At 40.4% G+C, this 23158-nt stretch overlaps 1 protein-coding gene across 2 annotated transcripts; it reads left to right on the forward strand.

Moving 5' to 3' along the window:
* Nucleotides 1–2102: 2102 nt before the first annotated feature.
* Nucleotides 2103–21787, forward strand: ETFBKMT (electron transfer flavoprotein subunit beta lysine methyltransferase). Of its 2 annotated transcripts, none has more exons than XM_049882791.1 (4): nt 2103–2230; nt 15077–15518; nt 19862–19992; nt 21274–21787. In XM_049882791.1, exons 2-4 carry the CDS (start codon nt 15193–15195, stop codon nt 21615–21617), a joined length of 801 nt encoding a protein of 266 aa, XP_049738748.1. In that variant the 5' UTR covers nt 2103–2230; nt 15077–15192; the 3' UTR covers nt 21618–21787. The 2 variants fall into 2 exon arrangements, with proteins under 2 accessions (XP_049738748.1, XP_049738750.1); XM_049882793.1 differs by having other exon boundaries at nt 15077–15440.
* The last annotated feature ends 1371 nt before the right edge of the window (nt 21788–23158 follow it).

Genomic DNA, 23158 nt, shown 5'->3' on the forward strand with positions numbered 1-23158 from the left:
TCCACTTTGATTCATTTGTTTTTTTTAAAAATTGCTAATTAATTTGTTTTAAAAAAAATTCCTTGAGCTCCTAGTATAGGCCCCACCTTGTTCTATGGTGCAGGAAATACAGCAATAAATAAAACAAAATCCCAGCTGTCAGTAACCATGTAGAAATAAGTCACGGGGAAATACAAATTAAAGCCGCAAAGAGATACCACCTTACACCTACTAGAACGGCTAAAATTAAAATGAATGACAACACAAAAGGTGATGAACTCTCATGCATAACTGGTGGGAATAATGTAAAAACGGTACAATCATTTTGGAAAATTATTTGGCAATTTCTTTCTTATGGAATCCAGACTTTCTGGAGCCATTGAAGCTGGATGAACCCCTGAAACTACTGCCCTCAGAAAATGTTTAAAACTTAAAGCTATCCCTGAAGTCATCTTTATATCAAACAATCTTTTAGCTTAATTAGTAAAGAATGTTTGCCTTGAGTATTTACCAAATCGAGTTATTTATGTGTGATGAAATTGAAGACAACAAGTTGAAAAGTTAGATGAAAGGCTTAGGGGGCAGAGTTTATGTTAACGAGGGTGATAGAACTTGGAAAAAGACATTGAGACAGGTGGCGCAACTTGAAGAATGTAACCAATATCACTGAACTGTACAAGCAGAAATCATTGATATGGTGTTATGTTTTCACCAGAAAAGGAAAATAAAAGCCATTGGGCAATTTCGTATAAACTTAAACATACACCTACTCTATGACGTAGCAATTCCACTCCTAGGTATTTACCCAAGAGAAATGAAAATTATGACCACAACAAGTTGTACAAGAATGTTCATAGCAGCTTTATAGCTTTGCTTATAATGGCCCCAAACTGGAAACAAGCCAAGCATCAATACGCAGGAAAATGGAAAAACAAATTGAAGTATGTTCATCCAATGCAATATTACTGAACAAAAAAGAGTGAACTACCAACATATATGCAACAACATGGATAAATCTCAAAGCCATTGTGCCGAGCAACAGAAGCCAGGTACAAAAGAGTACATACTGTATAATTTCATTTACATGAAACCGTAGAAAGGCAAAACTAAATTGTGGTGACAGAAATTAGAAAACAGCGGTTGCCTGGGCTTGGGGATGGATGGGTAAGATTGCTTGGGAAGGGGCAGGAGAGAACTTTCTGCGGTGATGAGAATGTTCTATTTTTTCATAGGTGTGGGTTATATGGGTGCGTCATTTGTCAAAATGCATCAAACTGTTCACTTAAGATTTGTGCATTTCAGTCTTCTTATTGTGTATATGTGTGAGAGAAAGATATAAAGGATATCTCAGAGATAGCACTAAATCGTTCTTAAGCTTCAGGTCTTCACTAATTTTCACTAATGATACATATTTCTGCCATACCTACCTTTTTTTTTTTTTTTTTTAACAACTAAATAAGTATGCCAGTGTGTGGCAACGTCGTGGGTGGGCTTTTTCACAGTTTTTTAAAAAAACCTTCTTAGCTCAAAGGCAGGTTTGGCCGGTGTTAGACTAAATTATCACTAGATGGCATCACAGCCTTAGTTCGCTGATGATTTCCAGGCTTCTCGAGAGAGCTCAATCTCTTACCGCCAACTGGTATTAAAGGGCCAGCTGTCAGAATGATTTTTAACGCGACTCAGTGACTTGTGAAAGACGGATATACGGGTTCAGAACTTAAAAGCTATGAGCTGAAAATATGCTTGGATTGTGCATTTATGAAAATCATTATAAAAGGGAGGACATACATTGTAATTTAATTGCACTTACCTGTAAACGCCATAAAGAGATTATGCTATGTCTATTTTGCTCACCACACTATACCCATTGCCCAGAAGGGTGCCTGACACATAAAGATGCTCCATAAAGAGTTTCACAATCTTGTAAAGTAAAAATTATACAGAGCACTGCACACGAATTTAACGTTCCTTTTTTTTTTTTTTCCCGAAGGGAGGTAACGGCACCCTTTGGTGTGGTCCTTCCTGCCCCTTTAAGAAAGTGTAGGGAAAAGGAAGAAAGCGCTGCTGGGAAAGAGGGCGGAAGCCGGCGGAGCCGGGTCACGTGGGGCTGCAGGCTCCGCACCCTCCGCCCTCCTACAGATTCAAGCGTGGGAAGCAGAAGCAGGAGGCGCAGGGGTAAAGAATGCACGGAAGAGTAGTAAAGGTGCCTTCCCCGTGCTTTAGCTCCTGGGTGCAGTGTTAGAAAAGCCAGGTAAGAAGAAAAGGAGGACCGTGCGTGCCCCTTTAAGATCGACTCCCTGCCTTCTCAGCGCAGGCGGGAAGAAAACAACGAGGTCACACATGCTTTAGGAGCGTACCCTAGTTACGTCTCCTGCTTTTCTTATCGGTTAATATAGTTGCCACGTGCCCACCACATAATCACTTATTTCATAACTTATGCTTCATTGGTGCTGGAATGGGAGGGGAAGGCGTCAGTCTAGATGACATGACCAAATCCAGAATAATCTCATATCTGCTCTGCTTTAGTGTTCAACCTTAGATTTGTATGATTCTGGGGATAACCCAAAGGAGCCTGGTAGTGCAAGGGGTTTGCCATCAGCTGCTAAGCTAAAGATTGGTGGTTTGACCCCCTAGCCGCTCTTCGGAAGAAAGGCCTGGTAATTTGCTTAGGTAAAGATTACAGCGAAGGAAACCCTATGGAACAGTTCTGCTCTGTAGCACATGGAGTTCCCACCAGTCACCTGACTGGCTGGCGGGTAACAACAACAGGGATAACCCAAAACCGCTTAACAGAATTAGTGTATGTGACGTCAGGCTGTTAGAACCCTGGGATCCAGTGTTTGGTATCCCAGCCTGTGAACTAGGATAATTAACACCCACTTAAAAGTCTAGCTGGAAACACTGGTGGCTTAGTGGTTAAGAGCTACAGCTGCTAACCAAAAGGTAGGCAGTTCGAATCCACCAGGCGCTCCTTGGAAACTCTATGGGGCAGTTCTACTCTGTTATATAGGTTCACTACAAATCAGAATCAAATCGAAGACAATGGGTTTTTCGGAAAGTCTAGTCTGAGTTTCCAGACTGTAGCCTGACACGCACGTTGGCCTGCTCTGTGTTTTGAGATTTGAATTAGTCATCAGAGTTTAAAAGGTGGGAACTTAAACATAAATATGTGAATTTCTGAATTATCTTGAGAAATTGGAAGATCTGGCTGCCTATACTTACTGGCAACAGATTGCTGGCCCCTTTGGTCTGTTAAGATACAGTCTGTAGTTTGCCAGTGCCCCTTCTGTTACCTCACCACTAACCTGCCTTACTCATTTATTATCACCAGTCTGGCCCCTTGTAGGCATTTGAGTTTTTGACTTAATAGGTGCCTAGGTGGCTGTGTTGTTGTTGTGAGCCCTTGAGTCGATACTGATTCAAACCCATTGCTGTTTAGTTGATTCAGAGTCATAGCAACCCTACAGGACAGAGTAAAACTGCCCCATAGGGCTTCCAAGGAGCAGCTGGTGGATTTGGACTGCCGACCTTTCGGTTAGCAGCTGTAGTTTTTAACTATTGTGCTGACTCATAGTGACACTATGTGACAGAGTAGCACTGCCCCATAGGGTTTCCTAGGCTATAATCTTTGCAGATGCAGATGGCCAGGTCTTTTCTCATGAGGAGCTGCTGGTGGATTCAAACTGCCAACCTTTCAGTTAGCAGCCGAATGCTTAACCATTGTGCCTTTTGGGTGGCTGTAAGACTATTTGTAGAACAGATCAGACGATCCAAACAATTGGGTGTATACTTTTGGTGTTGAAGATGCTGTTCCTCATTCCTACTTAATTTTTATCAAGGTGGTGTGTTACTGGAGCAAATCTTTTCAGCCCAAGCTTGGTCAAGTTGAATCACTAAAGATATTTACAGAAAGAGATCTGAAAGTCTATATCTTATCATTTTACTACAATTAAATCTATAAGGTTTTGTTTTTTTAAATGAAAAATCAGAATATTGATTACATTGCTACTTTATGACACAGCAATCTTTTCTGAAATACATGTTGTTGTTAGGTACTGTCGAATTGGTTCCTACTCATAGCGACCCTGTGTACCACAGAACGAAACACTGCCTGGTCCTGTGCCATCCTTACAATCGTTGTTATGCTTGAGACCATTGTTGCAGCCACTGTGTCAGTCCACCTCATTGAGGGTCTTCCTCTTTTCTGCTGACCCTGTGCTTTGCCAAGCATGATGTCCTTCTCCAGGGACTGATCCCTCCTGACAACACATCCAAAGTATGTAAGATGCAGTCTTGCCATCCTTGCTTCAAAGGAGCATTCTGGTTGTACTTCTTCCAAGACAGATTCGTTTGTTCTTTTGGCAGTCCGTGGTATATTCAATATTCTTCACCAACAACCACAGTTCAAAGGCATCAGTTCTTACTCAGTTTTCCTTATTCATTGTCCAGCTTTCACATGCGTATGATGCGATTGAAAATACCATTGCTTGCGTCAGGTGCACCTTAGTCTTCAAGGTAATATCTTTGGTTTTCAACACTTTAAAGAGGTCTTTGCGCAGATTTGCCCAAGGCAGTGCGTCTTTTGACTCCTTGACTTCTGCTTCCATGGGCGTTGATTGTGGATCCAAGTAAAATGAAATCGTTGACAACTTCAATCTCTTCTGTGTTTATCATGATATTGCTCATTGGTCCAGTCGTGAGGATTTTTGTTTTCTTTATGTTCAGGTGCAATCCATGGTCTTTGATCTTCATCAGTAAGTGCTTCAAGTCGTCTTGACTTTTAGCAAGCAAGATAGTGTCATTTGCATAATGCAGGTTGTTAATGAGTCTTCATCCAATCCTGATGTCACATCTTCTTCATGTTGTCTGGCTTTTCGGATTATTTGTTTAGCATACAGATTGAATAGGTACGGTAAAAGGATACAACCCTGATACACACCTTTCCTGAACTTAAACCACTTAGTATCCCTTTATTCTGTCTGAACAACTGCCTCTTGATCTATGTGCAGGTTGCTTATGAGCACAATTAAGTGTCCTGAAATTCTCAGTCTTCACAATGTTATCCATGATTGTTATGATCTGCACAGTTGAATGCCTTTGCAAAGCCAATAAAACACAAGTAAACCTCCTTCTAGTATTCTGTGCTTTCAGCCACTATCCACCTGAAATCAGCAATGATATCCCTGGGTCCATGTCTTCTTCTGAATCTGGCCTGAATTTCTGGCAGTTGCCTGTCAATGTAGTGCTGCAGCCGCTTTTGAATGATATTCAGCAAAATTTTACTTACATGTGACATTAATGATATTGTTGGATAGTTTCTGCATTCAGTTGGATCATCTTTCTTGGGAATAGGTATAAATATGGATCTCTTCCAGTCAGTTGGCCAGGAAGCTGTCTTCCAAATTTCTTGGCATAGATGAGTGAACACTTCCAGCACTGCATCCATTTGTTGAACCATCTCAATGGATATTTCATCAATTCCTGGAGCCTTGTTTTTCACCAATGCCTTCAGTGCAGCTTGGACTCCTTCCTTCAATACCATCTGTTCCTGATTATATGCTACCTCTTGAAATGGTTGAACATTGACTAATTCTTTTTGGTATAATGACTCTGTGTATTCCTTCCATCTTCTTTTTTTTTAGTTTTTTTTTTTAATTAATTTTTATTAAGCTTCAAGTGGACATTTACCATTCCAATCAGTCTGTCACATGTAAGTTTACATACATCTTACTCCCTTCTCCCACTTGCTCTCCCCTCATTGAGTCAGCCCTTTCAGTCTCTCGTTTCGTGCCAATTTTGCCAATTTTTCTTCCCTCTTTCTCTATCTTCCCATCCCCCCTCCAGTCAAGAGTTGCCAACACACTCTCCAGTGTCCACCTGATTTAATTAGCTCACTCTTCATCAGCATCTCTCTGCCCCCCCCCCCCCCCCCCCCCCCCCCCCGCTGACCAGTCCTTTTCATGCCTGATGAGTTGTCTTCGGGGATGGTTCCTGTCCTGTGCCATCAGAAGGTCTGGGGAGCATTGTCTCCGGGATTCCTCTAGTCGCAGTCATACCATTAAGTATGGTCTTTTTATGAGAATTTGGGGTCTGTATCCCATTGGTCTCCTGCTCCCTCAGGAGTTGTCTGTTGTGCTCCCTGACAGGGCAGACATCGATTGTGGCCGGGCACCAACTAGTTCTTCTGGTCTCAGGATAATGTAGGTCTCTGGTTCATGTGGCCCTTTCTGTCTTTTGGGTTCTTAGTTGTCGTGTGACCTTGGTGTTCTTCCTTTGCCTTTGCTCCAGGTGGGTTGAGACCAATTGATGTATCTTAGATGGCCGCTTGTTGGCATTTAGGACCCCAGACGCCACATTTCAAAGTGGGATGCAGAATGTTTTCATAATAGAATTGTTTTGCCCATTGACTTAGAAGTCCCCTCAAACCATGTTCCCCAGACCCCAGCCCCTGCTCCGCTGACCTTTGAAGCTTTCATTTTATCCCGGAAACCTCTTTGCCTTTAGTCCAGTCCAATTAGACTGACCTTCCTTGTATTGAGTGTTGTCTTTCCCTTCACCCAAAGCAGTTCTTATCTACTGATTGATCAATAAAAAACCCTCTCCCACCCTCCCTCCCTCCCTCCTTTGTAACCACAAAAGTATGTGTTCTTCTCCGTTTTTTCTATTTCTCAAGATCTTATAATAGAGGTCTTATACAATATTTGTGCTTTTGCCTCTGATTTCGCTCAGCATAATGCCTTCCAGATTCCTCCATGTTATGAAATGTTTCAGAGATTTGTCACTGTTCTTTATCAATGCATAGTATTCCATTGTGTGAATATACCACAATTTATTTACCCATTCATCCGTTGACGGACACCTTGGTTGTTTCCAGCTTTTTGCTATTGTAAACAGAGCTGCAATAAACAAGGGTGTGCATATATCTGTTTGTGTGAAGGCTCTTGTATCTCTAGGGTATATTCCGAGGAGTGGGATTTCTAGGTTGTATGGTAGTTCTATTTCTAACTGTTTAAGATAACGCCAGATGGATTTCCAAAGTGGTTGTACCATTACAATCCCACCAGCAGTGTATGAGAGTTCCAATCTCTCCACAGCCTCTCCAACATTTATTATTTTGTGTTTTTTGGATTAATGCCAGTCTAGTTGGTGTGAGATGAAATCTCATCGTAGTTTTAATTTGCATTTCTCTAATGGCTAATGATCGGGAGCATTTTCTCATGTGTCTGTTGGCTGTCTGAATATCTTCTTTAGTGAAATGAGTGTTCATATCCTTTGCCCACTTCTTGATTGGGTTGTTTGTCTTTTTGTGGTTGAGTTTTGACAGAATCATGTAGATTTTAGAGATCAGGCGCTGGTCTGAGATGTCATAGCTGAATATTCTTTCCTAGTCTGTAGGTGGTCTTTTTACTCTTTTGGTGAAGTCTTTAGATGAGCATAGGTGTTTGATTTTTAGGAGCTCCCAGTTATCGGGTTTCTCTTCATTTTTGGCAATGTTTTGTATTCTGTTTATGCCCTGTATTAGGGCTCCTAGGGTTGTCCCTATTTTTTCTTCCATGATCTTTATCGTTTTAGTTTTTATGTTTAGGTCTTTGATCCACTTGGAGTTAGTTTTTGTGCATGTTGTGAGGTATGGGTCCTGTTTCATTCTTTTGCAAGTGGATATCCAGTTATGCCAGCACCATTTGTTAAAAAGGCTATCATTTCCCCAATTGACTGACACTGGTCCTTTGTCAAATATCAGCTGCTCATACATGGATGGATTTATATGTGGGTTCTCAATTCTGTTCCATTGGTCTATGTGCCTGTTGTTGTACCAGTACCAGGCTGTTTTGACTACTGTAGCTGTATAATAGGTTCTGAAATCAGGTAGAGTGAGGCCTCCCACTTTCTTCTTCTTTTTCAGTAATGCTTTACTTATCCGAGGCTTCTTTCCCTTCCATATGAAATTAGTGATTTGTTTCTCTATCCCCTTAAAATATGACATTGGTATTTGGATTGGAAGTGCGTTATATGTATAGATGGCTTTTGGTAGAATAGACATTTTTACTATGTTAAGGTTTCCTATCCATGAGCAGGGTATGTTTTTCCACTTAAGTATGTCCTTTTGAATTTCTTGTAGCAGAGTTTTATAGTTTTCTTTGTATAGGTCTTTTACATCTTTGGTAAGATTTATTTCTAAGTATTTTATCTTCTTGGGGGCTACTGGGAATGGTATTGATTTGGTTATTTCCTCTTCGGTGTTCTTTTTGTTGATGTAGAGGAATCCAAGTGATTTTTGTATGTTCATTTTATAACCTAAGACTCTGCCAAACTCTTCTATTAGTTTCAGTAGTTTTCTGGAGGATTCCTTAGGGTTTTCCATGTATACGATCATGTCATCTGCAAATAGTGATAGCTTTACTTCCTCCTTGCCAATCTGGATACCCTTTATTTCTTTGTCTAGCCTAATTGCCCTGGCTAGGACTTCAAGTACGATGTTGAATAAGAGCGGTGATAAAGGGCATCCTTGTCTGGTTCCCGTTCTCAAGGGAAATGCTTTCAGGTTCTCTCCATTTAGAGTGATATTGGCTGTTGGCTTTGCATAGATGCCCTTTATTATGTTGAGGAATTTTCCTTCAATTCCTATTTTGGTAAGAGTTTTTATCATAAATGGGTGTTGAACTTTGTCAAATGCCTTTTCTGCATTTATTGATAAGATCATGTGGTTTTTATCTTTTGTTTTATTTATATGATGGATTACATTAATGGTTTTTCTGATATTAAACCAGCCTTGCATACCTGGTATAAATCCCACTTGATCAGGGTGAATTATTTTTTTGATGTGTTGTTGGGTTCTATTGGCTCGAATTTTGTTGAGGATTTTTGCATCTATGTTCATGAGGGATATAGGTCTATAATTTTCTTTTTTTGTAATGTCTTTACCTGGTTTTGGTATCAGGGAGATGGTAGCTTCATAGAATGAGTTGGGTAGTATTCCGTCTTTTTCTACGCTTTGAAATACCTTCAGTAGTAGTGGTGTTAACTCTTCTCTGAAGGTTTGGTAGAACTCTGCAGTGAAGCCGTCTGGGCCAGGACTTTTTTTTATTGGAAGTTTTTTGATTACCGTTTCAACCTCTTTTTTTGTTATGGGTCTATTTAGTTGTTCTACTTCTGAATGTGTTAGTTTAGGTAGGTAGTATTTTTCCAAGAATTTATCCATTTTTTCTAGGTTTTCAAATTTGTTAGAGTACAGTTTTTCATAGTAATCTGAAATGATTCTTTTAATTTCATTTGGCTCTGTTGTAATGTGGTCCTTCTCGTTTCTTATTCGGGTTATTTGTTTCCTTTCCTGTTTTTCTTTAGTCAGTCTAGACAATGGTTTATCAATTTTGTTAATTTTTTCAAAGAACCAGCTTTTGGCTTTGTTAATTCTTTCAATTGTTTTTCTGTTCTCTAATTCATTTAGTTCAGCTCTAATTTTTATTATGTTTTCTTCTGGTGCCTGATGGGTTCTTTTGTTGCTCACTTTCTATTTGTTCAAGTTGTCGGGACAGTTCTCTGATTTTGGCTCTTTCTTCTTTTTGTATGTGTGCATTTATCGATATAAATTGGCCTCTGAGCACTGCTTTTGCTTTGTCCCAGAGGTTTTGATAGGAAGTATTTTCATTCTTGTTGCTTTCTAAGAATTTCCTTATTCCCTCCTTGATGTCTTCTATAACCCAGTCTTTTTTCAGGAGGGTATTGTTCATTTTCCAAGTATTTGATTTCTTTTCCCTAGTTTTTCTGTTATTGATTTCTAGCTTCATTGCCTTGTGGTCTGAGAAGATGCTTTGTAATATTTTGATGTTTTGGATTCTGGAAAGATTTGTTTTATGACCTAATATGTGGTCTATTCTAGAGAATGTTCCGTGTGCACTAGAAAAAAAAGTATATTTTGCAGCAGTTGGGTGGAGAGTTCTGTATAAGTCAATGAGGTCAAGTTCGTTGATTGTTGTAAGCAGGTCTTCCGTGTCTCTATTGAGCTTCTTACTGGATGTCCTGTCCTTCTCCGAAAGTGGTGTGTTGAAGTCTCCTACTATAAATGTGGAGGTGTCTATCTCACTTTTCAATTCTGTTAAAATTTGATTTATGTATCTTGCAGCCCTGTCATTGGGTGCATAAATATTTAATATGGTTATGTCTTCCTGATCAATTGTCCCTTTTATCATTATATAGTGTCCTTCTTTATCCTTTGTGGCAGATTTAAGTCTAAAGTCTATTTTGTCAGAAATTAATATTGCTACTCCTCTTCTTTTTTGCTTATTATTTGCTTGATATATTTTTTTCCATCCTTTGAGTTTTAGTTTGTGTCTCTAAGTCTAAGGTGTGTCTCTTGTAGGCAGCATATAGATGGATCGTGTTTCTTTATCCAGTCCGTGACTCTCTGTCTCTTTATTGGTGCATTTAGTCCATTTACATTCAGCGTAATTATAGATAAATAAGTTTTTAGTGGTGTCATTTTGATGCCTTTTCATGTGAGTTGTTAGCCATTTCATTTTTCCACATGCTTTTTTGTGCTGAGACGTTTTTCTTAGTAGCTTGTGAGATCCTCATTTTCATAATGTTTAACTTTATGTTAGTTGAGTCGTTACGTTTTTCTTGGCTTTTTTCTTGAGTTATGGAATTGATATTCCTTTTTGTGGTTACCTTATTATTTACCCCTATTTTTCTAAGTAAAAACCTAACTTGTATCCTTCTATATCGCCTTGTATCACTCTCCATCTAGCAGTTCAATGCCTCCTATATTTAGTCCCTCTTTTTGATTATTGTGATCGTTTATCTATTGATTTCCATGATTCCCTGTTATGTGTATTATTTTGTTTATTTATTTTTTAGAATTAATTTTAATTTGTTTGTTTTTGTGCTTTCCCTATTTGAGTTGCATTGATATGAGGACGTTCTGTTTTGTGACCTTGTATTGTGCTGGTACCTGATATTATTGGTCATCAGGCCGAACAATCTCCTTTAGCATTTCTTGCAGTCTTGGTTTAGTTTTTGCAAATTCTCTAAACTTGTGTTTATCTGTAAATATCTTAATTTCTCCTTCATATTTCAGAGAGAGTTTTGCTGGATATATGATCCTTGGTTGGCAGTTTTTCTCCTTCAGTGCTCTGTATACGTCGTCCCATTCCCTTCTTGCCTGCATGGTTTCTGCTGAGTAGTCTGAACTTATTGATTCTCCCTTGAAGGAAACCTTTCTTTTCTCCCTGGCTGCTTTTAAAATTTTCTGTTTGTCTTTGGTTTTGGCAAGTTTGATGATAATATGTCTTGGTGTTTTTCTTTTTGGATCAATCTTAAATGGGGTTCGATGAGCATCTTGGATAGATATCCTTTCGTCTTTCATGATGTCAGGGAAGTTTTGTGTCAGGAGTTCTTCAACTATTTTCTCTGTGTTTTCTGTCCCCCCTCCCTGTTATGGGACTCCAATCACTCGCAAGTTATCCTTCTTGATAGAGTCCCAAATGATTCTTAGGGTTTCTTCATTTTTTTAAATTCTTTTATCTGATTTTTTTTCAGCTATGTTGGTGTTGATTCCCTGGTCCTCCAGAAGTCCCAGTCTACATTCTGATTGCTCGAGTCTGCTCCTCTGACTTCTTAGTGCGTTGTCTAATTCTGTAATTTTATTGTTAATCTTTTGGATTTCTACATGCTGTCTCTCTATGGATTCTTGCAACTTATTAATTTTTCCACTATGTTCTTGAATAATCTTTTTGAGTTCTTCAACAGATTTATCAGTGTGTTCCTTGGCTTTTTCTGCAGTTAGCCTAATTTCATTTGTGACGTCTTTAAGCATTCTGTAAATTAGTTTTTTATATTCTGTGTCTGATAATTTCAGGATTGTATCTTCATTTGGGAAAGATTTTGATTCTTTTGTTTGGGGGGTTGGAGAAGCTGTCATGGTCTGTTTCTTTATGTGGTTTGATATGGACTGCTGTCTCCGAGCCATCACTGGGAAACTAGTTTTTCCAGGTAATCAGCTAAAAAAAAATGCAGTCAGATCCCTATCTGAATTCTCCCTCTGGCTCAGGGTATTCGGATGTTAATGGAGCCGCCTGGGGAGGGTGGGGGAGGGATCAGAGAGCTAGGAGTGTAGCACCTCAGAATATAGAGCTGATCCCCGCGTTCACGCTCCTCCCGAGTCTGCCAAAATCCCGGCGGGATGGCTCCCCGGGTGGGATGCTGCTCTCCCCGCTCCAAGACCTGTCACTTCCTCTCGGGGACTTCTCCCTCCGGCGCGCCGCTCCGCTCGCGTGAACTGGGTGGGCGTCGCCCTCACGAACAGCTGGGCCCACCCCCGGGGTGTATTCAGGGGAACGCGCTCACGCCCCGCCTGCGCTCGCCCAAATCCCAGCGGGACGGCTCCCCGGCTGGGACGCTGCTCTCCCCGCTCCGAGACCAGTCACTTCCTCCCGGGGACTTCTCCCTCTGGTGCGCCGCACCGCTCACGTGAACTGGGTGGGCGTCGCCCGCACGAATGGCTGGGCCTGCCCCCGGGGTCGCTTTAGGGAAATATAGCTGATCCCCACGCTCGCGCCACGCCCGCTTCCTGCCAAAGTCCCCACGGGACGGCTCCCCAGCTGGGACGCTGCTCTCCCCGCTCCAAGATCAGTCACTGCCTCCCGGGTGCTTCTCCCACCGGCTGCGCCGCTCCACCGCCCGCGCCAACCGGCTAGGCTCTCTCCCGGGATGAGTTCGGGGGTAGGGCTGGGCCCCTTGTCTGTGCCGTCTGCCCCCCTGGGCTCTGCCCCGGATCAGGCTCCGAAGGTCACCTGCCTGGTACGCTGGCTCCTGGTTCTGAAAATGATCGCTGTCTGCCCGTATTTGTTCGCTCTCCGTCTCTAAGTCTGTGTTTGTTGTTCAGAGTTCGTAGATTGTTATGTATGTGATCGATTCACTTGTTTTTCCGAGTCTTTGTTGCAAGAGGGATCCGCGGTAGCGTCCACCTAGTCCGCCATCTTGGCCCCGCCCCTCCTTCCATCTTCTTTTGATCCTTCCTGCGTTGTTTAATATTTTCCCCATAGAATTCTTCACTGTTGCAACTCGAGGCTTGAATTTTTTCTTCAGTTCTTTCAGCTTGAGGAACGCTGAGTGTTTTCTTCCTCTTTGGTTTTCTATCTTCGGCTCTTTGCACACGTCATAATAATATTTTACTCTGCCTTCTCGAGCCGCCCTTTGAAATCTTCTGTTTAGTTCTTTTACTTCATCATATCTTCCTTTTGCTTTAGCTACTTGACATTCAAAAGTAAGTTTCAGAGTCTCCTCTGGCATCCATCTTGGTCTTTTCTTTCTTTCCTGTCTTTTAAGCGACCTCTTGCTTTCTTCATGGATGATGTCCTTAATGTCATTCTGCAGCTCGTCTGGTCTTCGGTCATGAGTGTTCAGCGCATCAAATCTATTCTTGAGACGGTCTCCAAATTCAGGTGGGATATACTCAAGGTCATACTTTGGCTTTTGTGGACTTGCTCTGATTTTCTTCAGTTTCAGCTTGAACTTGCATATGAGCAATTGATGGTCTGTTCCACATTCGGCCCCTGGCCTTGTTCTGACTGATGATATTGAGCTTTTCCATTGACTCCAGAGACGTAGTGGATTTGATTCCTGTGTATTCCATGTGGTGAGGTCCATGTGTATAGTCACCGTTGATGTTGGTGAAAAAAAGTATTTGCAGTGAAGAAGTCAGTCTCGTAAAATTCTATCATTCGATCTCCAGCATTGTTTCTGTCAACAAGGCCATATTTTCCAACAACCTATCCTTCTTCTTTGCTTCAAACTTTTGCATTCCAATCACCAGTAATTATCAATGCATCCTGACTGCATGTCTGATCAATTTCAGACTGCAGAAGCTGATAAAAATCTTCAGTTTCTTCATCTTTGGTCTTAGTGGTTGATTTGTAAATTTGAATAATAGTCACATTAACTGGTGTTCCTTGTGGGCATATGGATATTATCCTATTACTGACAGCGTTGTACTTTAGAATAGATCTTGAAATGTTCTTTTTGACAATGAATGCAACACCCTTCCTCTTTAAGTTGTCATTCCCAGCATAGCAGACTATATGTTTGTCTGATCCAGAATGGCGAATACCAGTCCATTTCAGCTCACTCATGCCTAGGATATCGATGTTTATGGGTTCCATTTCATTTTTGACGATTTCCAATTTTCCTAGATTCATACTTCGTACATTCCAGGTTCCGATTATTAATGGATGTTTGCAGCTGTTTCTTCTCATTTTGAGTTGTGCCACATCAGCAAATGAGGGTCCCAAAAGCTTGACTCCATCCACGTCATTAAGGTCAACTCTACTTTGAGGAGACAGCTCTTCCCCAGTCTTCCTTTGAGTGCCTTCCAGCTTGGGAGGCTCATCTTCTGGCACTATATCAGTGTTCCGCTACTGTTCATAAGGTTTTCACTGGCTAATTCTTTTTTAGAAGTAGACTGCCAGGTCCTTCTTCCTAGTCTGTCTTTATCTGGAAGCTCAGCTGAAACCTGTCTTCTATGGGTGACCCTGCATACTGGTGGCATAGCTTCCAGCATCCGAGTAACACGCAAGCCACCACAGTATGATAAACTGACAGACACGTTGTAGTCAGTATAATTTGTAAACTTCTGCCCCACAGACAATTATAGTTTGTTAACTCCACAGCTCTTGGCTATACCTCATGAAGGTTGGGACTGTGTTTGACTTCTTAACTGCTGTATCTCACCACTAGAATATAAGCTTCCTGAGTATGGGTTTTCACAGTTGCCAAGCACAGTGCTTGCTTAAAGGTGATTTGTTGAATGTATAAAAGGTCTTTAAAGGTATAACTTATTTTATGCAACAGACATGATTCTGAGGATTTTTCTCAAAATCAAATGCTTATATATTTGTCTAAAAACAAATTATTAAAAGAACTCCTTTGTGAAAAGACATGCTTTTAAAAGATTGGGTTTTCCTAAATTGATACATCAAAACTTTCATGTGAAATGAACTTGGCACTAGTTAAGTAGTCAGATATAGAGCTTTTTTTTTATTATGTTACAGGATCTGGAAATGTTGCTTAGCTTTGGAATTTTCATTATTATTTCTGTTTTTAGAGATCCAGAGAGCCCTGTTGGGATCAAACTGGAAGCCAGGCCCTTGTTCTTTGCCCATGAGGAGCAACCCTTATTAACAGCAATACTGACAGAACCTGTGTTTTGGAAAAGCACTGATGGCTTTGAGCCTAAGTTGGAAAGTGTTTGCACTATTTCCCACGAACTGCTGCAGTCTTTTTCTGAGGGCTGTGAGGAGCAGTGGTCTTCCCTCATTTCCCTGGGGCCACTGTCCCTGGAGAGGAGCTGGGAGCATTTTGGACCCTGAGATGAAAGCTTTCCTGGAGGAGAACACTGAAGTCACCAGTAGTGGCAGCCTCACTCCTGAAATCCAGTTGCGGCTTCTGACTCCAAGATGCAAGTTCTGGTGGGAAAAAGCTGACCTGTGGCCCTACAGTGATCCTTACTGGGCTATCTACTGGCCGGGAGGCCAAGCCCTGTCTAGGTGCTGCCCTAATTGAAAACTGGAACTTGGAAATTTGCTACAGATCCTTTCATTTTTCAGCTCCTTCCAACTCCTCATTCTCCCCTCGCTGCCCCGAAAGAAAAAAACTAGAGCAAAAGACAAATTACTTCTTTTTTTTTTTTAATAATTTTTATTGTGCTTTAAGTGAAAGTTTACAAATCAAGTCAGTCTCTCACATGTAAACTTATATACACCTTACTACATACTCCCACTTACTCTCCCCCTAGTGAGTCAGCCGGCTCCCTCCTTCCAGTCTCTTCATTCATGACCATTTTGCCAGTTTCTAACCCCCTCTACCCTCCCATCTCCCCTCCAGACAGGAGATGCCAACATAGTCTCAAGTGTCCACCTGATGCAAATAGCTCAGTCCTCATCAGCATCTCTCTCCAACCCATTGTCCAGTCCAATCCATGTCTGATGAGTTGTCTTCGGGAATGGTTCCTGTCCTGGGCCAACAGAAGGTTTGGGGACCATGGCCACCGGGATTCTTCTAGTCTTAGTCAGACCATTAAGTCAGGTCTTTTTATGAGACTTTGGGGTCTGCATCCCACTGTTTTCCTGCTCCCTTAGGGGTTCTCTGTTGTGCTCCCTGTCAGGGCAGTCATCGGTTGTGGCTGTGCACCATCTAGTTTTTCTGGTCTCAGGATGATGTAGTCTCTAGTTCATGTAGCCCCTTCTGTCTCTTGGGCTCATAATTACCTTGTGACCTTGGTGTTCTTCATTCTCCTTTGATCCAGGTGGATTGAGACTCCTTGATGCATCTTAGATGGCCGCATGCTAGCGTTTAAGACCCCAGATGCCACACTTCAAAGTGGGATGCAGAATGTTTTCTTAATAGAATTTATTCTGCCGGTTCACTTAGATGTCCCCTGAAGCCATAGTCCCCAAACCCCCACCCCTGCTCCGCTGACCTTTGAAGCATTCAGTTTATTCAGGAAACTTCTTTGCTTTTGGTGTAGTCCAGTTGTGCTGACCTCCTCTGTATTGAGTGTTGTCCTTCCCTTCACCTAAAGTAGTTCTTATCTACTATCTAATCAGTAAATAACCCTCTCCCACCCTCCCTCCCTCCCCCGTCTTGTAACGACAAAAGAATGTTTTCTTCTCAGTTTAAACTATTTCTCAAGTTCTTAAAATAGTGGTCTTACACAATATTTGTCCTTTTGCATCTGACTAATTTCACTCAGTATAATGCCTTCCAGGTTCCTCCATGTTACGAAATGTTTCACAGATTCATCACTGTTCTTTATCAATGTGTAGTATTCCATTGTGTGAATATACCATAATTTATTTATCCATTCATCCGTCGATGGACACCTTGGTTGCTTCCAGCTTTTTGCTGTTGCAAACAGTGCTGCGATAAACATGGGTGTGCATATATCTGTTCATGTAAAGGCTCTTATTTCTCTAGGATATATTCCGAGGAGTGGGATTGCTGGGTTGTATGGTAGTTCTATTTCTAGCTTTTTAAGGAAATGCCAGATCGATTTCCAAAGTGGTTGTACCATTTAACATACCCACCAGCAGTGTATAAGTGTTCCAATCTCTCCACAGCCTCTCCAACATTTATTATTTTGTGTTTTTTGGATTAATGCCAGCCTTGTTGGAGTAAGATGGAATCTCATCGTAGTTTTAATTTGCATTTCTTTAATGGTTAATGATTGAGAGCATTTTCTCATGTATCTGTTAGCCACCTGAATATCTTCTGTAGTGAAGTGTGTGTTCATATCCTTTGCCCAATTTTTAATTCGGTTGTTTGTCTTTTTGTGGTTGAGTTCTAGCAGAATCATGTAGATTTTAGAGATCAGGCGCTAGTCAGAGATGTTATAGCTGAAAATTTTTTCCCACTCTGTAGGTGGTCTTTTTACTCTTTTGGTAAAGTCTTAAATGAGCATAGATGTTTGATTTTTAGGAGCTTCCAGTTATCTGGTTTCTCTTCGTCATTTTTAGTAATGTTTTGTATTCTGTTTATGCCTTGTATTAGGGCTTCTAACATTGTCCCTATTTTTTCTTCCATGATCTTTATCGTTTTAGACTTTATGTTTAGGTCTTTGATCCATTTGGAGTTAGTTTTTGTGCATAGTGTGAGGTATGGGTCCTGTTCCATTTTTTTGCAGATGGATATCCAGTTATGCCAGCACCATTTGTTAAAAAGACTATCTTTTCCCCAATTAAACTGACACTGGGCCTTTGTCAAATACCACCTGCTCATATGTGGATGGATTTATATCTGGGTTGTGAATTCTGTTCCATTGGTCTATGTGTCTGTTGTTGTACCAGTACCAGGCTGTTTTGACTACTGCGGCTGTATAATATTTCTAAAATCAGGTAGAGTGAGGCCTCCCAGTTTGTTCTTCTTTTTCAGTGATGCTTTATTTATCTGGGGCTTCTTTCCCTTCCATATGAAGGGAAATATCGTTGGAATTTGGATCGGAAGTGCATTGTATATATAGATGGCTTTTGGTAGAATAGACATTTTTACTATGTTAAATCTTCCTATCCATGAGCAAGGTATGTTTTTCCACTTACGTAGGTCCCTTTTAGTTTCTTGCAGTAGTACCTTGTAGTTTTCTTTGTATAGGTCTTTTACATCCTTGGTAAGATTTATTCCTAAGTATTTTATCTTCTTGGTGGCTACTGTGAATGGTATTGATTTGGTGATTTCCTCTTCGATGTTCTTTTTGTTGATGTAGAGGAATCCAAGTGATTTTTGTGTGTTTATCTTGTAACCTGAAACTCTGCTGAACTCTTCTATGAGTTTCAGTAGTTTTCTTGAGGATTCCTTAGGGTTTTCTGTGTATAAGATCATGTCATCTGCAAATAGAGATACTTTTACTTCTTCCTTACCGATCTGGATGCCCTTTATTTCTTTATCTAGCCTAATTGCTCCGGCTAGGACCTCATGAACATAGATGGAAAAATCCTCAACAAAATTATAGCCAGTAGAGTTCAACAACATATCAAAAAAATAGTCCACCATGACCAAGTGGGTATGAAAGGTATGCAAGGTTGGTTCAATATTAGAAAAACAATTAACGTAATCCACCATATAAATAAAACAAAAGACAAAAACCACATGATCTTATCAACTGATGCAGAAAAGGCATTTGACAAAGTCCAACACCCATTCATGATAAAAACTCTCAGCAAAATAGGAATAGGAGGAAAATTCCTCAATATAATAAAGGACAGTTATACAAAGCCAACAGCCAACATGATCCTAAGTGGAGACAGCCTGAAAGCATTTCCCTTGAGAACGGTAACCAAGGACTGGAAAGCTTTCCAGGTGCTGCCCAACAATTCCAGTTTTCTGGTTGCTGTGTTGCCAAACCTTCAAGCTTTAACTAGTTAAAAAAAAAAAAAAGTTACATCATATTTTTTAAAAGCTTACATTTTAAGTGATACCTATTAGTGTGGCTGTTTTGTCAAGTCCAAATATAAATAATCAACTTCCTTAAGAGACTGTTTGAATCAGAAAGCACAAACTGGTGACCCACAGATGTGTTTTGTTTGGCCTATACTTTGTTATTAATATTTTTTTAATTAGTTGCTATTATTTAAATACTGAAAAGGTGGAGAAATTTCCTATAAAAATCAACTTTGTTTTGAAAAACAGTAATATCTGGTAACGCTGGATTTTGGGGTGGCTGCAGCAAGTTGAAGATGGGTAGCAGCTGTCCCTGTAGACAGGGCATGTTTATCTATTCCTACTTCCTCATTGTCCCCACTACTCCCTATTCATCTCCACTACTGAGGTCGTGTCAGTTGACATTTATTATTTCAGTGTTATCCCATTCATTTTCACTTATTTGTTAACTATTCATCCCTGGTCCAAATTCTCTGGTTGAACTGGACTTAGTTGTACTTTACCAGAGAAGTCATAATACGATTCAAGCAGCAGGTAAAAATCATTCTGTGATGAACAAAGGGAGACCATGAATCTGGGATCTAGCTTGCTTAGTCCTGATAATGGTAGCATTTTGTCAGTCTGTATTCCTTGTGTTTGGGAGTTTCTGGATCATAGTAAGTACTCAATGCTTTTTTTTTTTGTCTTGAAGAGCATGGTTAGTAAGTTGTGTGGAACTGCTCTTCATACCTGCTGGAGAGAAAGACCAGCTGACTAGGTTTTCTCTCCTGCTGTCTCAGCCCAGTTCTGAAGATTGACATTTTGTCTCACTCTAGCCAAGCCAAACTTGCCAAGGTTGGACCAAGTGCTTCTAAGTTCCACTACTTCATTGGACAACCCAAAGACATTATTCTTTTTTACACCTCTTACTGACCTCCCATCTCTCTCTCTAATTCTGCCATCATTCTTTCTAATTTAGGTATCTTTTGGATAATCCTGACATTGTCAGAGGAAAATCTGTGTTAGACCTTGGGAGTGGATGTGGAGCTACAGCTATTGCTGCTAAAATGAGTGGGGCATCAAGGATCTTGGCCAACGACATAGACCCTAGTAAGGATTTCATATTTAAAAATATTTAAAACTCATCTTTCTCTTTTTTTTTTCCTGCAGGATAAATATGTACAGTTTGCATGGTAATAAGATACCATGTGTATTTTGTAATCTGAGATTGTAAGCTTATGTTCAGTGGGACATAACTGTGGGAATCCTATGAGGCCTGAGCTGAAGGTGCATTTTACCCAAGAGGATTCGTAGGTGTTTCTGCCAGGCATTCCAGAGTGATACCAGCTTGGGACCCCTTACTGTTAATTTCTGGGCTAGGGATTTTCTGAGATATGTAGGTAATAGTTATTTGACCCAAGACCCAAGTAAGGGTAGGCCTATGTCTTTGGGGGAGTTTTTTTTTTTTTCTTTTTTCTTGTGCTTTAGATGAAAGTTTACAGCTCAAGTTAGTTTCTCATACAAAAATGTTACGTGACCCGATTCGCTCTTTCTATAATGTGACAGCACACTCCTCCTTTCCACCCCAGATTTCCTGTGTCCATTCAACCAGCTTCTATCCACTTCTGCCTTCTCATCTCCCCTCAGGACAGTTGCTGCCCATTTAGTCTCGTGTATCCACTTGAACTAAAAAGCACACTCTTCAGGAGTATCGTTTTATGTCTTTGGCCAGTTTAATCTTTGTCTGAAGAGTTGGCTTTGGGAGTGGTTTTAGTTCTGGGTTTACAGAGAGTCCAGGGGCCATGTCTTCCAGGGTTCCTACAGTCTCAGTCAGACTATTAAGTCTGGTCTTTTTACTAGAATTTGGTTGTGTTCAGGAAACTTCTTAGCTTTTGGTTTAGTCCAGTTGTGCTGACTTCCTTTGGGGGAGATTTTTATTCCACTAGAGCTCAAGCTGAGACAGGTATTTTATTTTATTTTTATTTTCTTCTCATCCACCCTATCACTGAGGGCATAGCCCTTTGGAGATCCTTATTTTATACAGGGGCCTCAGTTCTAACTCACCACCTTGCTGAAGCCCAAAACTCGTTTCCATCTTTTGTACAACTGTAACAAACCAAACCTCTTTGATACTGGGATCAGCAAAGTTCCTAAGATTTTAATATTTCAAAGTATGTTATAATATTTGTTTTATTTTCAGGATATCCGGTTTGTCATATTTTTAGAAATGGTAGTAAGTAGCTTATAATGGCATAACCTTTAGGCTTCTTTATAAAAACAACTTTCAACAAAAAGGGAAAAAAAATTAGGAAATTTTCTAAATTGTTCAAGTTAATCAATAGGAAATTAAAATGGCCTATATACTGATTTATTATGTGCTTTTTTTGACAGTTGCAGGAATGGCCATTACACTAAACTGTGAATTGAACCAACTGAATCCTTTTCCCATTTTAACCAAAAACATTTTGGATTTGGAACAAGATAAATGGGACCTTGTCGTTCTTGGAGATATGTTTTATGATAAAGACCTTGCAGACAGTCTTCATCGATGGCTGAAGAAATGCTTTTGGACTCACACAACTCAAATACTGATTGGTGACCCTGGGCGCCCCCAGTTCAGTGGACACAGCATTCAGAATCAACTGCACAAAGTGGTAGAATATTCACTTCCGGAGCCTACCAGGCAGGAAAACAATGGATTGACAACAAGCACAGTGTGGGATTTTCAGCCTTGAGTTCTCAAAGTGCTCCCAAGTATGGATATAGCCATATTTGGGTTTAATCCTAAAAGTTTTCACCATAAGGGATACTCTCCAGTTAAAAAAAAAAATGTTAATTCCTATTATATGGCAAATCTTGTTTCCAAAATATGCAGGTTTAAGGTTTTGCTAGCCTTTGTTATGTAACTACATTTGCATTTCTGTTTATGCCAGTTATACAAATATGTATTTGCAATCATTTTTTTTCTTTTTTCTCTAGTTTTACTGCTATAGAAATATGATTATAGAAGGTAACACCTAAAAACACCTAAGTAGAGGAGAATTAGATAATTGTAGCAGGATCTGCTTCTGAAGGTGAAGACAACACTGATGTCTGAATTAAACAAAATTAAAAAATATAGATGAATTCTGTATTAAAAAAAATCTGTAAAGATCAAAGATGCAGTTAATATGATACAGAATACCTGAGCTTTGGAGTAAGGCAGCTTCATCACTTTCTTCGGAGATTTTGAAGGCTAAACTCTCCAAGCTTTAATTTCCTTATCTGTAAAATGGTAATAACATTCAATAAACCACCTCAAAGGGCTATTGCATTAAATGAAGGAGTATGTAAGGGGCCTAATACAGTATTTATTACCTAAACCAAAAAACCAAACCAAACCCGTTGTCCAGTCGATTCTGACTCAGAGCGACCCTATAGGACAGAGTAGAACTGCCCCATAGAGTTTCTAAGGAGCGGCTGGTAGATTTGAACTTCCGACCTTTTGGTTAGGCACCAAGCACTTTAACCACTGCATCCCTTGTACCTGTTGCCATTGAGCCGATTCCGACTCATAGTGAGAAAGATGTGGCAGTCGGCTTCCCTAAAGATTACAGCCTTGGAAACCCTACGGGGGCAGTTCTACTCTGTCCTGTAGGGTCACTATGAGTCGGACTGCACTCAAAGGCAACTTTTTTTTCTTTTAGAGGCTTCTTGAAAAAAGGCGTGGTGATTGACTTCTGACAAATCAGCACTGAAAATCCTGTGGAGCACAGTTCTACTCTGATGCATGTGGGGTCACCATGAGTCAGAATCACCTTGACAGCAACTAGTTAGAGCTTTAATTGATGATCACAGGAAAAAAAGATATTAGAATTTCTTACATACTCTATAAAGTGATACCTTATGATGCTTCTTTATGGTTTAACATGGTTAGCTAGCAGTTGGTTTGGTACAATTGCATGCCCCAGGTTGTCGGAATCTTATATATCAATAAAACACTGTAACAAGTGAAAAAAAGCAACGTGAAGAATGTATATAGTATGTCACCTGTTATGGATTGAACTGTATCACCCCAAAATATGTGTTGTAAATCCTAACCTGTATGTCTGTGGTTATAATTCTGGGAATGGGTTGTCTTTGTTATGTTAATCAGACAGGATTAGTGTAGGGTGTGTTTTGAGTCAATCTCTTGAGATATAAAAGAGATTAAATGAGCAAGGCAGAGAAGCAGAGATGGGGTAGGATAGATGCCAAGGCACATGGAGATCTCCAGGGAACCAGGAAGCAGAAGCTG

Source organism: Elephas maximus, chromosome 4 (assembly GCF_024166365.1).
Source record: "Elephas maximus indicus isolate mEleMax1 chromosome 4, mEleMax1 primary haplotype, whole genome shotgun sequence".
Taxonomy (NCBI): Eukaryota; Metazoa; Chordata; class Mammalia; order Proboscidea; family Elephantidae; genus Elephas; species Elephas maximus.

Excerpts from the sequence above, each read along its gene's own strand:
- ETFBKMT (XM_049882791.1), top strand. The coding sequence starts at position 15,193 with ATGGCTTTGAGCCTAAGTTGGAAAGTGTTTGCACTATTTCCCACGAAC. Across the intron at positions 15,519-19,861 it reads GGAGGCCAAGCCCTGTCTAG|GTATCTTTTGGATAATCCTG; the intron begins GTGCTGCCCTAA and ends TTTCTAATTTAG. Across the intron at positions 19,993-21,273 it reads GGCCAACGACATAGACCCTA|TTGCAGGAATGGCCATTACA; the intron begins GTAAGGATTTCA and ends TTTTTTTGACAG.